Source organism: Eucyclogobius newberryi, unplaced genomic scaffold, assembly GCF_026437365.1.
Source record: "Eucyclogobius newberryi isolate DKJ021-1_F unplaced genomic scaffold, fEucNew1.0.hap1 SCAF_6, whole genome shotgun sequence".
Lineage (NCBI taxonomy): Eukaryota > Metazoa > Chordata > Actinopteri > Gobiiformes > Gobiidae > Eucyclogobius > Eucyclogobius newberryi.
In genome coordinates, this window is record NW_027316278.1 from 33876135 (window position 1) to 33891852 (window position 15718).

Here is a 15718-nt window from a genome sequence, read left to right on the forward strand (position 1 = left end):
GAAGCATTTGAGCGACCTTAATAAAATTCTCAAACTTTATTGATGGGATGAGAAGGGATTTGGAAATCATTTACAATAATTGATTCACATTTTGCTCACATGTTTTTTCATTTGTTTTGTTTTTTTCATATTTTGTTTGTTGTGAATTCATTTTAATGTGTATCTGATGTTAAAGGAAAGAAAGGACCAAAGACCTATTTTTCATGGCTTTTAACACCGCTTGAGTTGTGTGGCCCTGTGTTTATTGTATTTATTGTATTTTATTGATTGTATTTGTTTTATTTGTTCAATTTATTTTATTGATTTTATTATTTAGTCATTCATTCCTTATTTATGGCTAATTTGGGCTTTTGCTCTTTTATTTGACAGACTTTGACAGAATTTGTTTCCCCCAAGTTTACAACAATTACCTGAGCATTTATTCCTTTTTTTAATCTTTAATCTTTAATTATGGCCGTCACTGTTTCTGTGCAGCACTTTGGGAAACTGTTTGTGAAACGTCCTTTTATAAATAAAGTGGATTGGATTGAGCCTTTAGCCAAAATGCATCAAACTGAATTTATTCAAAACAAACTACAGGCTAAATGTAACTTTTGTAGAAAAGAAAAGCAAAAATACATCAGCCAAAAATAACTCAAGTAAAAGAAGCACATACGACAATCAAATGAAGTAAAGGTTTGGAAGTACCCATTTAGAAATTAGAAAGTAGAAATAGCTCCCACAAATTTTGAAACCATTTTGATAAAGATTTGTTTTTAGATATTAGCAATTCGAGTAAAGTCTTTCTGTATATACTTTGAATCGCTCCTAGCCGGGGTTTGAACTCAAAACCTTTACGCAGGATGTCAACATAATAACCCCTCAAACCATTCGAAACGTACTCCAACTTTTCAGCCCAGTTCAAAAATAGCGCAGTAGAAAATATCTGCTCTGAAATGTAGTAAAGTAAAAAGTATCCACCGCTGCAAAAACTAATTATGCTAAACTGAACACACTGAATATAATTTCCCAGCATCCCCATTGAGAAAATTGGGTAAATGGCTCTTAACTGCGTCGCCGGCTCGTTCCTCTTTGCATGATTAAATGTATCATTTGATGCGACAACAGGAAGAGGATGTGTGTGTGTCGCAGGAGGAAATCACATTAAGTCGCGTTCAAGGGGAGACGGTAATAAAAAAACTGCTTTTAGACTCGAGGGCTTTCTGCCGGGAGCGACACAATTATGCTAACAATGCAAACGCTGATAAAAGGAAAGAACAGCGAAAAGACCATCCCAGAATACACTGAACATATTTGATTACGGTTCGAGGAAACAAAGTTGTGTTTACTTCAGGTATGATTAGTTTTCAGCTTTTATTTAAATTGAAATAACTGTTATAACTGAGAATGGAAGTCAAAACCATTTCTTATTTACTTTTGTACACGTAGAAGTAAGCAAACAATATTATAAATAGATAACATAGATAAAATAAATAAAATAAATAAAATAAATAAAATAAATAAAATAAATAAAATAAATAAATAAAAAAAAAATAATAATAATAATAATAATAATAATAATAATACATAACACTTATATAGGGCTTTTCAAGACACCCAAAAATGCTTTACATTTGAGAGACACAAAACAGTAAGTATAAAGTATAAAGTAGGATAAAGTTACTGAAAGGCAGTTTTAAAAGGAGGTGTTGTCACTGATTTCCTTAAAGATAGAGAGTGTGGCTGAGCATCTTGACATGATTATTTTTTGCTTAAATTGTAATGTTAGCTATTGTTTGGTCATTTCCCTTGTGGATCAAATAAATTATGTCTAAGTAATTGTGTGTATTGATGAAATAAATGATAATAACATAGATACAATGTTATGCACATAAATGATTCATTACAATTTGTTGTGATTCATTGATTAATTATTATTTTATTTTTTTCATACATTTGCACCCCTAATTAATTTGTGACTTTTTATGTGAGGCTTTGGAAATATCTTTTAATTTGAGTTTGAGGTAAAGTTGATTATATATATATATATTTTGTTAATGTTATCATCATCATTAACATCACTTACTAAAACATACATTATTAAATACAAGCCATTACCCGCTGCAGCCACCTCTTCACCTTCACAAACATCTCCCACATAAACTACACTGCACCGACCACAAAAACACAGATCCAATTAGATGAGCCCCTAACGAAGTAACGCACAATAAATGAACGCTGAAACACAACACCTGCGCGCGCGAGTCCTTGGGTCGCCTTTGTCCGACCACAGACACAGAGTGGTTCTAATGTTTCAGCTCTTTATAGCTCTGTCATTAAAGTCCACAATAAACAGACTTTCATTGGTGGCTTCGTGCTGGTCTGGTGTTGGGTGACCGCTGTGCATCCGCCTTTGTGACCTTATCTTTCATACACTGTGTGATCAGGGGAAAATACGGTTCATGTTTTGATACGCAGTCCTGAACAATGAAAGAGAGCCCCTCCTCGAATCGGCAGTTTAAGGAGTTTGAGCGCCCGAATGAGCCCGGGAGACGTTGTCGGCAGACGCACTCAAGGCGAACAGGTTCTCGGTGGCAGGTGAGACCAACGGCGGTTCACCCAGGAGCCAGGCCTGGGTTGGGGGAGCTCCAGCTGGCCTCGTCCTCCCACGGTAACAAATCACGTAAAGTAAACCGGACTGTGTGGTTTTCTTTTGCCAAAACCACCCTGATTTTCATATTTTCTGACCTCCTGAGGCTCCTCCTGAAGTTCCTCCATTGAACTCACATAATGTTCCAGTTCATGTTTGTCTCAATTCTAGTATTTCGAGTGTATTTGTTTTGAGAGAAGACGTTGAACCTTCTGTGAACCGCCATGAAAGTTCAAAGTGCATATTTTTGAAGATATTGTACATGTACTTATTTGTCATCAATGTGTTTTCTAGAATCTTTAGAGCTGTGGAACTAATGGCCTGGACCGGTCTTGAGCTTTTCTTCCCCGTTAAGTACTAACAACAGTACGTATCTCTATGTGAATAATTGATAATGCATTTTTCACAGATGTTTTTATAGCGACTTGAACTCTATGGGGTAAACATAGTAGCACTCACACTCCCCCCTCCATTATCTTGATGTTTCAGCAGCAATCCTCCTCGCCCGGTAGTCACTGAAGCAGCGGCAGAACAATTTGCCTCCTCAGCCTCTCCATCTTCTTCTTGCGCTTCACCACCAACACCAATAACAAGTCATAACAACTATTTCATCATGAACTAACTAAACAGAGCTAATGGTGCTTTCAGATTGCAGTTGTAGGCCTTTCCTTTGACGGCAGACGTTTGAGCTAATATCATATTCACGCCACACCGCCTCGTGTAATGTGGAGGAATGACTGCTACTCGGGAGGAAGCTCCTGATTGGCTGAAGCATCAATAACTTCACTAAAACTTCAGCTTTTCCAACTCCAGCATCTGACGCTTGGGACATTGGGCGCAGCAGTGTGAAAGCTGAAGGGACGCTGGGCAGCATAGACTTTGATGCTACATTCTGATTATACTTCCATTATACTTCAAAATAAAGCAAACGTATCTGTAATATCAATTCTGGCCTCATGGGGAGGACTTCTGTTTCTCCTGTTTGTGGATCTGAGTTTTGTGACTTTGCCATCGTTGTTGATGTTGTGTTACTTTTAATGGTGGTTGGCAGCCAAATGAAAAGGTGCATTTACTGCCACCTACTGTAGTTGTGCGTCTTCAAAGTATGAGTTTTACGCTATTGGAAAAAAGAGAAACAAAATGAGAAAGAGAAAGAGAGTGATCGTTGCCTACGCCGTCGAGAAATCCCTCCACATCAGGTGTTCCAAGCCCTCAACTCCTTCACCTTTGAAGGGTCAACCACGAGAAGGAGCCGGTCGTCCTATACAGCGGCGGGATCAACGGGAAAGCCACTTGTCGCTACAGCTATTTATGATAAAACAGCGCCCACAAACGGGTCGGAATGAATATCGTCCAGACCAGGCTTTTAGATAGAGCGCCGTCTTCCCGTATTTTGGACGGGGTATTTTGACATGTGGACGGGCATTTTCGAGTGCAAGGACGGGGTCATTTTTATTAATACATTTTAGAAAAGGGAATATCATCATTAAATCGGGCAGGGAAACGTTTGACGATAATCCGCGCCATGACAGTTTACTCTTTACAAGTGAAAATTTGCATGCTGCGCGCTGATTGGATCGACAAAGTTTGTGTGCTTGGCTCTGATTGGCTGTCGAGCCGTGGTCCGGAAAATGCCGAAGCTCCACGTTTGCCGAACCTGCACGGCCAAATACCATGTAAAATACGGCGCGATACGCCGCTCCTAAGTGGCAGAGTGTGATCTGCACGGCCGAGAGGTGCAGGCGGCACGAGATTATGGAAAGTCAATATGATACGAGAGGCGTGCGGGCGCCGCTCTAGATCGCCATGCGGGCGCCTACGCGTTAAAAGCGCGGCTTTATTTTGTAAAAGCGCCGCTTTATTTTGTAAAAGCGTCGTGATACACATATTGGCTTTCCATAGCCTTCCCGCGAGCGGCGAAGGCGCAAGCGAAATTTTTTCAAGCCCCCAGACAAAATTATTTGGACGGGGTGTTTTCAAATCCTATCTAAAAGCCTGGTCCAGACTCACCGTAATATCGCCCAGACTCACCGTAATATCGTCCAGACTCACCGTAATATCGTCCAGACTCACCGTAATATCGTCCAGACTCACCGTAATATCGTCCAGACTCACCGTAATATCGTCCAGACTCACAGTCATATCGTCCAGACTCACCATAATATCGAATAGGGGTGCGCCAAAATATCGACATGGCGAAATATCGCAATATTTTCTCCTGCAATCGATTATCGATACATTCTTGTCAAGTATCGATCTTTTAACGTTGTAAAAACACGCTATAAATAGCTCTTTTCACCGTTCGTTTGTTGAGACACTTCCTTGGCGTTAGCTAGGGGGCGCACAGGGCGAGATTGGCTGTGGGCGCACCAGCAACATTTCAGTCCAAAGTAGCTTCTATTTCAGCAAAGATGGTACAAAGCTCGAAAGGGGCTATGCAATATGTAATAACTGCGTTTCAAAAGTTTGGTACACGGGAAACACGACCAACATGCTCTCGCGGCACCATCCGCAGCTGTTTGATAAAGGCTCAAAGCCGACACAGCCCGGCGTTAACTCCCCTTTCCAGGGGAAAGCTGCCACCTTCTTCTGCAAGAGCAAAATCAGTTATACTGAAGAGAGAGTTATACTTATGCAGACAATTGTAGGCTAATGTCTGAACGGCCTTGGACTCTCAACAAATTTTTTGTGCATAGAAACAGTCTGTGTCTCTAATGGCACGATTGGCCTCTTCGAGGTTCTCATTCGTGGTAGCACTTTAGGTTCTACTCCCGACACCGTAAATACAGGGGACTAGTGTTAGTGATCAAGGCACAAGCGCTTCCAACGTGCGACACATCTGCTGAGGGTGGACAACGAAGGAATCGCAATCTGCTCATTCAGCCGGGAAAATGACCTAAAGTCTGGTCATTGTGGGCTTCCTGACGTTATGCGGAAGGCAGAGAAACTAGAATCAACCTCAAAATATCACAAATTATGACAAATGTAGATGATTTTGGTGAATGGAAACCACCTGCTGTATTTGACATTATTTGTTGATTAAAAAAAGAAGATTAAGAGAACACCAAGCATTTGTATGAAGGCAAAATCCAGATTGGTAGGTTTTAAATTCATTTTATGTTTATATTACATATTTTACCACAAGTTATACTATTTTGTGAAGCTCAAATACAATTCCAAAGCTAGAAAATACTATCGTTTATTTTGTTTTTCAAATTGAAAAGCTGACAAACTGACATTTCCACGCTGAAATATACAATTGCTGCTAATTTTTGTGGTAAAGACTTAAAAACTATTAGCATTTTGATGTAATTTTGAGTTAGAAGATTATTGGAAATGTCATGTTAACGGTTATGTCTGATGCGAGAAATCTGATTTATTTATGATTGTTCACACTTTTCACACAGATTTTGACAAAGAAAAACTAAAATGTAAGAGAAAATTTTGAAATTCCTTGTTATTAGTCTTTCAAATACAACAATTACTCTTAAACACAAATTAACTGATACTAGTCACTGGGTTTTAATAATCAGATTTAATATGTGACACTTTTCAATCTAACTTTTTAAAAACTTACTCTGAGAACTCTTTCTGGTCAACTGCAAGTCTGTAACAAAAATAATTGAATCTCGGGGATGAATAAAAGTCATTCTGATCATTATTGAGTTATATCTGCTTATTTATCCTTCATTTAATGCTCCTAAATCCTCGTGTCTCAGACCCTCGAGCATCATAAGAGTTATAGTTACATAAGAGCTAACACTGCATCCATCCATAATCATCACCTAAATGTGAGGATAGTTTACAGGCAGAGTTAAAGTGATCAGCCCCTACACAAATACATTATGCATTACATGACATTTCAGATTTTAATTTAGAATTTAGAGATTAATTATGTCATTCCAATACATTATAAAATTGTAAATGATCAAAATAGTGAAATTATTTATGTTTTTTTTGCCTCACAAACTTGGGAAAGCATTCATCTAGATTCAATTATCACAAACTATTATACATAAAAGATAATAAATGTATTCTTTATCTAGAGATTAACGGTTGGCATAGGTTTGTAGGGTTTATTTTCACAAATACATAGAATTTTTTTTTTTATCTTTATATTACATACGTTACCAAAAATTATACTTTTTTTGTCAAGCTTCAATGCAATTTCAAAGCTAGAAAATAGTATTGTTCATTTTCCTTTTAAAATAGAAAAGCAAACTAACTGACACTTCTACGCAGAAATAATAATAATTTAAAAAAAAAAGGTAGATTATTTTAGTTGTATACGACATAAAACATTAGCATTAATGTGATGTCGGTCAATCTTTGAAAATATATTTTGCTCTTCTTCACTGTTTGCCTCATTTTTCAAAGTTTAGAACGTTCTGATCCAAACGAAAGCTCTAAATAATTAGCATTTTTAGTATTTCAAAGTGAAACAAGCAACTATTTTGAATTGTCAGGGTAGAAAAGTCACAACGAGTATAATCTGTGCTAGAGTATGTAATATATCTGTAGATAAAATGTAAAACTATCGTGAGCTCCACATTTTGCTCCAGTAAAACCTTAAAACCAGGATCATAATCTCTTATTAAACAAATGTAAATGTCTTTGACCCAGACTCTGATTTCCCTCCATTTGTAAAACTCCACAATATTCTGAGCAACTGAAATTCCATTATGTTCCGCTTCACTTTTGCTCAGGGCAGGTCTGGCGCTGTTTCCCCCTTCACGCTCAGATGCCCTCCCACAGCCGCACCCCGGGGTTCGTTTGCTCTTCTGGCCGCCCGCTCTCTCTCTCTCTCTCTCTCTTCTGCATTCTTACACTAATATTGCCTAATTGTTATTGACATTTTGCGACCGGGAGACAAGAGCGCGGTGCTTGTAAAATTAACGGCTTGTGACAACGCTACAGGACGCCGCTGGGGAGGGGCCCGAAGTGCAGGACACGGCACGGGAGCTCAGGGAGCTCAGGAGCTCAGGGAGAGGACAACAAATGAGTTTGAGAGGAAAACGTGGTCACTTCAGGTAAAATGTCTAATATTCAAATGTGGCATGAAAAACCATAACATGTTTGAAGACCTGGATTTGGTTTGAAGGACGAGAAAGGGCAGTTCAGACCAAATATCGTTGTTGTTGTTTTTTTAGAATAGAGAATAACGAAAACAACACAACAACAAAAATAAATCAAAAACACGCCTAAAAAAATCACAAAAAACATGAGCAGGACCAGGGAGAACGCAAGGTAAGTAAAGGAATAAAAGTAGAACTAATATTGCACATGTCGGACATGTTTTAAAGGAGCTGTATGTGATTGTATTGTCTTGAAAAGTTGAAAAACAGAACATTCACATTCTCAGTATTCAAACTATTCCACCACGATGTGATTATAAGCACTTTTCACAACGATCTGAGGCCAGAGAGAGTTTTGCCATCACGTTAACAACTTCTAGCATACTAACAGTGCACTTCCTGCTTCGTAGAGGATACAATGCTCTATAATTAGAAGCAGACAACATGCAATGGACTCAAACAATAAAATCCCTCCAATCCTGAGGTGGCGCTGTATCGCGAGAAGGTGGAAGAAAGTGCAGGGAACCACAACAAACTATAAACCGCCTTCGCCCATTGGCCGGAGGAAAGGCTACAGTCTAAACTCGCTACAGAAACACATGCTACAAGAGCTGGTTCAGATTAAAAAGAGCAAGTTGTGCTGAACCGTTAGCATTAGCATTGATACCTCGACCAACTATCATACAGACTGAATTGTGTTTTTCCCTTTCCTTTTGCCTAGCGCTTGGCAAAATGCATGCCACCCTGATTTTCCTTCCCAGGCGGGCGTGGCCATCCCAAACCGGCGGCGGCGTTAGCGGTGAGCCCCCCTCACCTTTCATCTGTCCCATGTCCAGCGTTTTGCCCAGCTGCTCCAGCAGGTCGGCCCGGGCTGCGTTCTTGTTATGCTTCTTGCCGTCGTAGTGCTGCTGGGCCATGCCGGGGTTGTTGAACCAGGCGTTGCACAGCTGGCAGTACCGGTCCGAGTCGCGTCTCTGCCGGGGCGAGGTGAGAGGGGAGGAGTCTGGGGAGGTCTTCACCGGGCTGGGGGAGGCGTCTGAGGGAGGAGAAGCACGGGCAAAGTAAGCTTATTTTTATAGTACAGTTTATACACAAAGAACTTTACGGGAAGTTTTCTAGTGATAATAAGTAGGCTCCAGACCCCGCCCCTCCTCCCCCTCACCTCCCCTTTAGTCCTCCAGACCCCGCCCCTCCTCCCCCTCACCTCCCCTTTAGTCCTCCAGACCCCGCCCCTCCTCCCCCTCACCTCCCCTTTAGTCCTCCAGACCCCGCCCCTCCTCCCCCTCACCTCCCCTTTAGTCCTCCAGACCCCCCCTCCTCCCCCTCACCTCCCCTTTAGTCCTCCAGACCCCGCCCCTCCTCCCCCTCACCTCCCCTTTAGTACTCCAGACCCCCCCTCCTCCCCCTCACCTCCCCTTTAGTCCTCCAGACCCCGCCCCTCCTCCCCCTCACCTCCCTTTTAGTCCTCCAGACCCAGCCCCTCCTCCCCCTCACCTCCCCTTTAGTCCTCCAGACCCCGCCCCTCCTCCCCCTCACCTCCCCTTTAGTACTCCAGACCCCCCCCTCCTCCCCCTCACCTCCCCTTTAGTCCTCCAGACCCCGCCCCTCCTCCCCCTCACCTCCCCTTTAGTACTCCAGACCCAGCCCCTCCTCCCCCTCACCTCCCCTTTAGTCCTCCAGACCCCGCCCCTCCTCCCCCTCACCTCCCTTTTAGTCCTCCAGACCCAGCCCCTCCTCCCCCTCACCTCCCCTTTAGTCCTCCAGACCCCGCCCCTCCTCCCCCTCACCTCCCCTTTAGTCCTCCAGACCCCGCCCCTCCTCCCCCTCACCTCCCCTTTAGTCCTCCAGACCCAGCCCCTCCTCCCCCTCATCTCCCCTTTAGTCCTCCAGACCCTGCCCCGCCCCCCTCACTCTTCCTTTTAGTCCTCCAGACACTGTCCAGTTTAACCGCTTGTTTAGACGGTGGTTGTGGGCAGAGTTTAGGTTTAGTTCCACTTGAAGGTGTTCTGTGCCATTTTTAAACATCATAACCATTTAAACAAACGTATGTACTGTACAGACCTAAGTTTGTGTCGCTTGTAGTGGCGTGTCTACAGCCTATTGAGAGCAGCCTGAAGACTTTATTTTGGGCACCATCCCAACTCTGCTTCATGACTTATTTAGATCCACCATCCGCTGCATCGCTGCATCAAACCCTCTGAAGCCATTCGGATGCACCGATCTTATGTGTCCATGTGGAGACACAAGTGAGTGACAAGTATAGTCCGCTCGCTTCATAAAGGGGCCAATGTAAATGCCACTTCTCATTTGTCTGATTTCAGAGGTCATTGGTCAAAACATCAGGCCTGAGGATGTTGATGTTCCTCCTTTTCTGACACTGAAAACTAATGTCTTGGATTGGGCCGAATAGACCAAACAAATACATCCATCCATCCATTTTCTACCGCTTGTTCCATTTTGGGGTTGCGGGTGACTGGAGCCTATCCCAGTGACTTCGGGTCTTGTACATATGAGGCCCGTACATATGAACTAATATTTGTCATTCTTGAACAGGTTTTAACTCTTTAAACAAAAGATTTAAAAAAAATCCTACGTTGTTAGAAATGACTTGACAATATAATAATCAATCAATAAAATTGTAATAGTAGAGCAAAATTCGTACAAAAATGTCAAACGTTAATGATCAAACACATAAAAACAAAATACAGTGTAAGTCACAATAAATCAAAACATAAAAACACATTTAAAAAAGTAAAAAACAAATAAAAGTATTTCAGTCAGTTGACCAAAACAAAACAGTCTTTAGCCTAAATTTAAACACCGCCGGGGTGGGGGCCTGTCTCACAACCTCGAGAAGGCAATTCCAGACCTTTGCCCCATAGAACTGGAACGCAGATTCCCCATGTTTAGTTCTGACTCTGGCACCAGCAGGAGGCCGGCCCATGTTTAGTCCTGACTCTGGCACCAGCAGGAGGCCGGTCCATGTTTAGTCCTGACTCTGGCACCAGCAAGAGGCCGGTCCATGTTTAGTCCTGACTCTGGCACCAGCAAGAGGCCGGTCCATGTTTAGTCCTGACTCTGGCACCAGCAGGAGGCCGGTCCATGTTTAGTCCTGACTCTGGCACCAGCAGGAGGCCGGTCCATGTTTAGTCCTGACTCTGGCACCAGCAGGAGGCCGGTCCATGTTTAGTCCTGACTCTGGCACCAGCAGGAGGCCGGTCCATGTTTAGTCCTGACTCTGGCACCAGCAGGAGGCCGGTCCCTGAGGTCCACTGAGTCTGAGATGGTTCATATGACAATAACATGTCCGAGATGTACTTTGGTGCTAGGCCATGGAGAGACTTGTACACTAATAATAATAATAATGCATCAGTCCTACAGTGGCTGCACAGACAGATGCATTCACAAAATTCTAATTTCAAATGGAGGGCTTATATTATCTGAAAGAAATATCCAACCATAAAATGCTCAAATGATAAACCCCAAACCACCAAAACTGCAAACTGCCTCAAACCATCAAACCACCTGAGCCACTCTCCAAAATTACTTCAAATCATTTTCTTAGTAGGAAGCCGCTTTGGCATCTTTACAATGTTTCTTCACTACATTTGTCCAAAGTGCTGCATATGAGCGCGGCCTCCCGATGCCAAAAGTGAGTTTTGGTGAAATTTTTGTCTGGCTCAGAGGGCCCTGGTCGGTAGAGAGTCAGAGTATGGATAAAGCACATAATTTAATGTAGGAACTGTACATGCTTCATTTAATAAAGTAAACTCTGTAGTACCCCGGTATCGATGTATTGTAAAAGCAGTTCTTATTGTGAAAATGGAGATTGTGTTGTCCGCATCTAATTATAGAGCATTCTATTCTCAGCGAAACAGGAAGTGAGACGTTATTATTCGATTTATCCTTAACAGCAGCCAATATCTGCCCAAACAACAATGACATTTGGCAAACGGGACAAAAATAAAAGAGAAACCATTTTGTACTTTTTTTCCTGCATGCATTATTCAGGCATTTAAACGTACTTTTGGTATTGATATTGTGTAATACCTCATTTGTCCAGGAGTGGTTCATGGCAGACATTACACAGTATGCAATAATTAATAATACAGTGAGTGCCACAACAGTTTGACAAAATTGTTTTTATTTCATTGAGTGCCACAAACCAGTAAACTTTAAATATAGAAATGAGAGCTAGTTAGTTATTGAATGACATTGATTAATCATTAATTTATCCAATGCACTTTCTGCAAATGTCATCATGTTATTATTTTGCTGCCTCATTCAAATGCAGAGGGTAGACTTAATACGAAACACATCACTCCTGGAAGGCGCTAAAGAAAGCTGACGAAAAAGTAGTCCCTGAATAATGCAAGATACAGGCCCTTTAAACGAGCCACTGTTTTACTGCTTGGTTTTAATTGTGTGCTAATAGCCATTAAGCTAACCGCCGCGCTCATTTCTGGAATTGCACAATCTGCCGACGCCCTGCCCCACTCTCCTCCGCTGTTCACGACTCATTTGAACAGTTATCTGCTCTAATGGGACAGAATGTGGACTCAGGGAGGGCTGACCGCTGGACCGTGAGCACTGATCAAGCTGAGTATGTTGTTTTATTTATTGCAGTGGCCTGTGGGGGGCGCTACACACTGGTTAACAAAGCATGAAAGTAAATGTAAATGGAGCTGAATTTGTACAGTTCGAATTCAGAAAAGAAGAATATTGGATGGAGGAAAAAAAATCTTACGAAGGGTTAGTGGTTCAATTCCAGTTTCGGCCGCAAAAGACACCTCACTTTCCTTACTTGTGGATATGCCAGGCTACCTAACTTTTACTGTCCTTTAAAAAATAAAAAGCTGTACTAGTTAAACACTTTCCAAGCAACCTAATTATTCAACACAATGAGTTTATAAGCACAACTTTCAGAGACCAGAGCAAAGTCTTATCGTCACAGGACTCTCAAAATGTTCAGCTTTCCATGTCCCAAAAGCCAAACCTGAACCAAATGACCTGTCGCTAAACATAACCGCACTCTGATTGTGAAATAATATATCAACAAAGAAAACATATGCTAAAGAAAACGCAGAAAAATGCCAAATGTTTAAGGAGTCCCTTGATATTACCGTAAAGCTAATAACAACTAGCATGCTAACGGCAGACTTCTTTGTTCTCGGACAATGAAATGCTTCAAATTTGATGCAGACAGCACACCACGGCCTCATTTTGAGCCCATATATCGGTTCTAAGGCAAAACTAAATCAGATGTTACGCCCTGACAGCTACTCTTCCAATTGCCTTTACTGGAGGAGTAGTGTCTTCAAATATATGTTCTGTTACTTATGAGTATTTCATGGACCTGGACCACTACGTTCTACTTTTACTTGAGTTATAACACACATACATTTCTGACTCACCGGTTATGCAGGCATTTAACCGTAGTTTGACCACATAATGTTTCAGGCTTAACATATAAACACGTGTACATCGGTCCAAGTGAGTCACAGGTTCAGTTGTACTAAAAGCATTGTTCTACAGCATTATGTAGATATAGTAGTACGCGCTGACCTCTCCAATAACTGGGTCAATGTGAAACGTCGCTTCTGATTTGTCAGAGAGTGCAGAAGGTGAAAGGTCAAGACAACACAGCCTGAGGGTAATACTGTCTCTGTGGAAGGAGAGTCCGCTCTGCCATTCCAAACAGGAGAGTATGAAAGAAAAGAGATGCATATGTGAGATTTATGAATGGGTTTAACACGAGTGTCACAAAGTGTGGGGTGTGTACTGTATGGCCTTACCCCTTTGAGATGATAAAGTTATAACAATTCTCAAAGCTGTCCATCATTTTGTGGGTGGAAAAAAAGCACATACCTATAGTTTTGCATAGAATAACTCTAGTTAAAACTTTATGGAAGTGTGGGAAGAAGTACTTTTAGATATGTGTGCAAGCAAAAGTAAAAATATCACATTCAAAAAGTTACTAAAGTAAAAGTGTTGAAGTGTATAAGGTAATACTACACAGATTTTGAGAACTCTATCAAGTGTTAAATGTGGTGATTTTGGTTAGAATTGTGCAGATCTTTGGTCAAATAAGGTAAAATGTCACAATTTTTGTAGTCAATGTTATGTATGTTTTTGGTTTGACCAACACTGAGGCTTGAACTCAAATCCTTTACACAGAATATCATCATGAATGTGATTCAAATGAAAAGTACTCTCTACTTTTCAGCCCAGTTCAAACATGTAGTGTATCCACTGTAAAAACGACTTAAGGAAAGCACATTTAGATCAAGATTAAGAACACAAAGAACGGAAACAAGTGTGGGAAGTGTGGGAACGGCGCAGAGGAGGGACAGAGAAGACGGACATGGGCGAGTGTTGTGCGCTCTGCTGAGACGTACAGAGGCTCATTGCTATTGTCAGTGAACAAAATTCACATTCAAGGAACTTGCTTTGGTGATTCGGTGCAACATACAACAATAGACAATAATAAAGCAAAATATATAAAATATGCATTAAAGAAAAAAAATATACATTTAAATTTACTATGAGACAAAAATAGCCTTACTATGTACATAACATTTTCAGTTAAATGTCAGATGTAATGCAGAAAGTGAACAGTGCAATGAGTGGTTGTTGATTAAATTGTAGTTAAAGTGATAGTATTTAAGATGAACTGTTCTTGTGGCGGGAGGTTCTGGTCCGGATGGACCGTAGCCTCCTGCCTGAGAGGAGTGGCCTTCTGTCTGAGGGGAGTGGCCTTCTGTCTGAGGGGAGTGGCCTTCTGTCTCAGGGGAGTGGCCTTCTGTCTGAGGGAAGTGGCCTTCTGTCTGAGGGGAGTGGCCTTCTGTCTCAGGGGAGTGGCCTTCTGTCTGAGGGGAGTGGCTGAAATAGTCCATGTCCAGGGTGAGAAGGGTCGGCTGTGATCCGACCTGTTCGTCCCAGAGCCCTGGAGACGTACAGGTCCTGCAGAGATGGAAGTCTGCAGCCGATCACCTTCTCACAGTGCGCTGTAGTCTCTGTTTGTCCCTGGCTGTGGCTCCAGCGTACCACACGGTGATGGAGGAGGTGAGGATGGACTCGATGATGGCCGTGTAGAACTGCAATATCATCTCCACTGGCAGCTTGGCTTTCCTCAGCTGCTGCAGGAAGTACATCCTCTGCTGGGCCTTCTTGATGAGGGAGCTGAGGGTGGGCTCCCACTTGAGGTCCCGGGTGATGGTGGTGCAGAGAAAGCGGAGGGATTCTACGGTGGTAAAAGCATTGAATACTCTCCCGTTTTACTGCAGTGATACTTAAATAGCGGCACTACATGAGAATAAGCTTATCTTTTATATTTGTAACAAAGATATATCATTTGTTTGTCTTTAAAAAGTCCCGGATGTGCTGCATGTGACCACATGTCACACACTAAGATTATAATGTTGGATAAAAAAGTACATGACAAACAGGAATTATCTCTGTTTATACAACCACTACACTTCAAACTCCATCAATAAATGACAATAAGCAGAAGATGTGTGGATTGAGGCAGGCCATTGCTAGGGGCCCTCGAGTCAAAAGGATCCCTGTTCAACCACACACAACGATCATAAGTGCTTGCTCATTGGAGATTTCAATGTGCAGCAGTTTATGGTTGGCTGCAATGACAGTTATTTCAACCTCTTAAGCAAATCCTGCAGCACCACTTCACTCAACACATTATTCAAGTCACAGTTTCAGTCGAGAAATATTATATTAAATATGCACTGTGTTGTGTTCGGATGTTTTTTCTTTGCCTGGAATGTTCCACAGTATGGCAAGTCTCCATGGAGACGGGCGATGACACCTCCCTCGACTATATGTCAAGATTATTCGGTTAATCAATAATCATGATTATTCAGGCCACAAAAAAAAAAAAAGAAGAAGAATAGAAGCAAAATTAAGGATTTTTTGTTCAATATACAGCCCAAAAATAGACCAAATGTAAACAACTTTTATTTATCTGGCTGTTTTTGTCACATTTGTCACATTTAAC

At 41.8% G+C, this 15718-nt stretch overlaps 1 protein-coding gene across 1 annotated transcript in view; it reads right to left on the reverse strand.

The window, feature by feature from the left end:
• LOC140347592 (zinc finger matrin-type protein 4-like) overlaps window positions 1-15718 on the reverse strand; it is a 202434-nt gene that overhangs the window by 37079 nt on the left and 149637 nt on the right. Inside the window, exon 5 of the mRNA XM_072434109.1 lies at window positions 8519-8740. Coding sequence (XP_072290210.1) covers window positions 8519-8740 — 222 coding nt within the window. The remainder of the gene's footprint in view (window positions 1-8518; window positions 8741-15718) is intronic.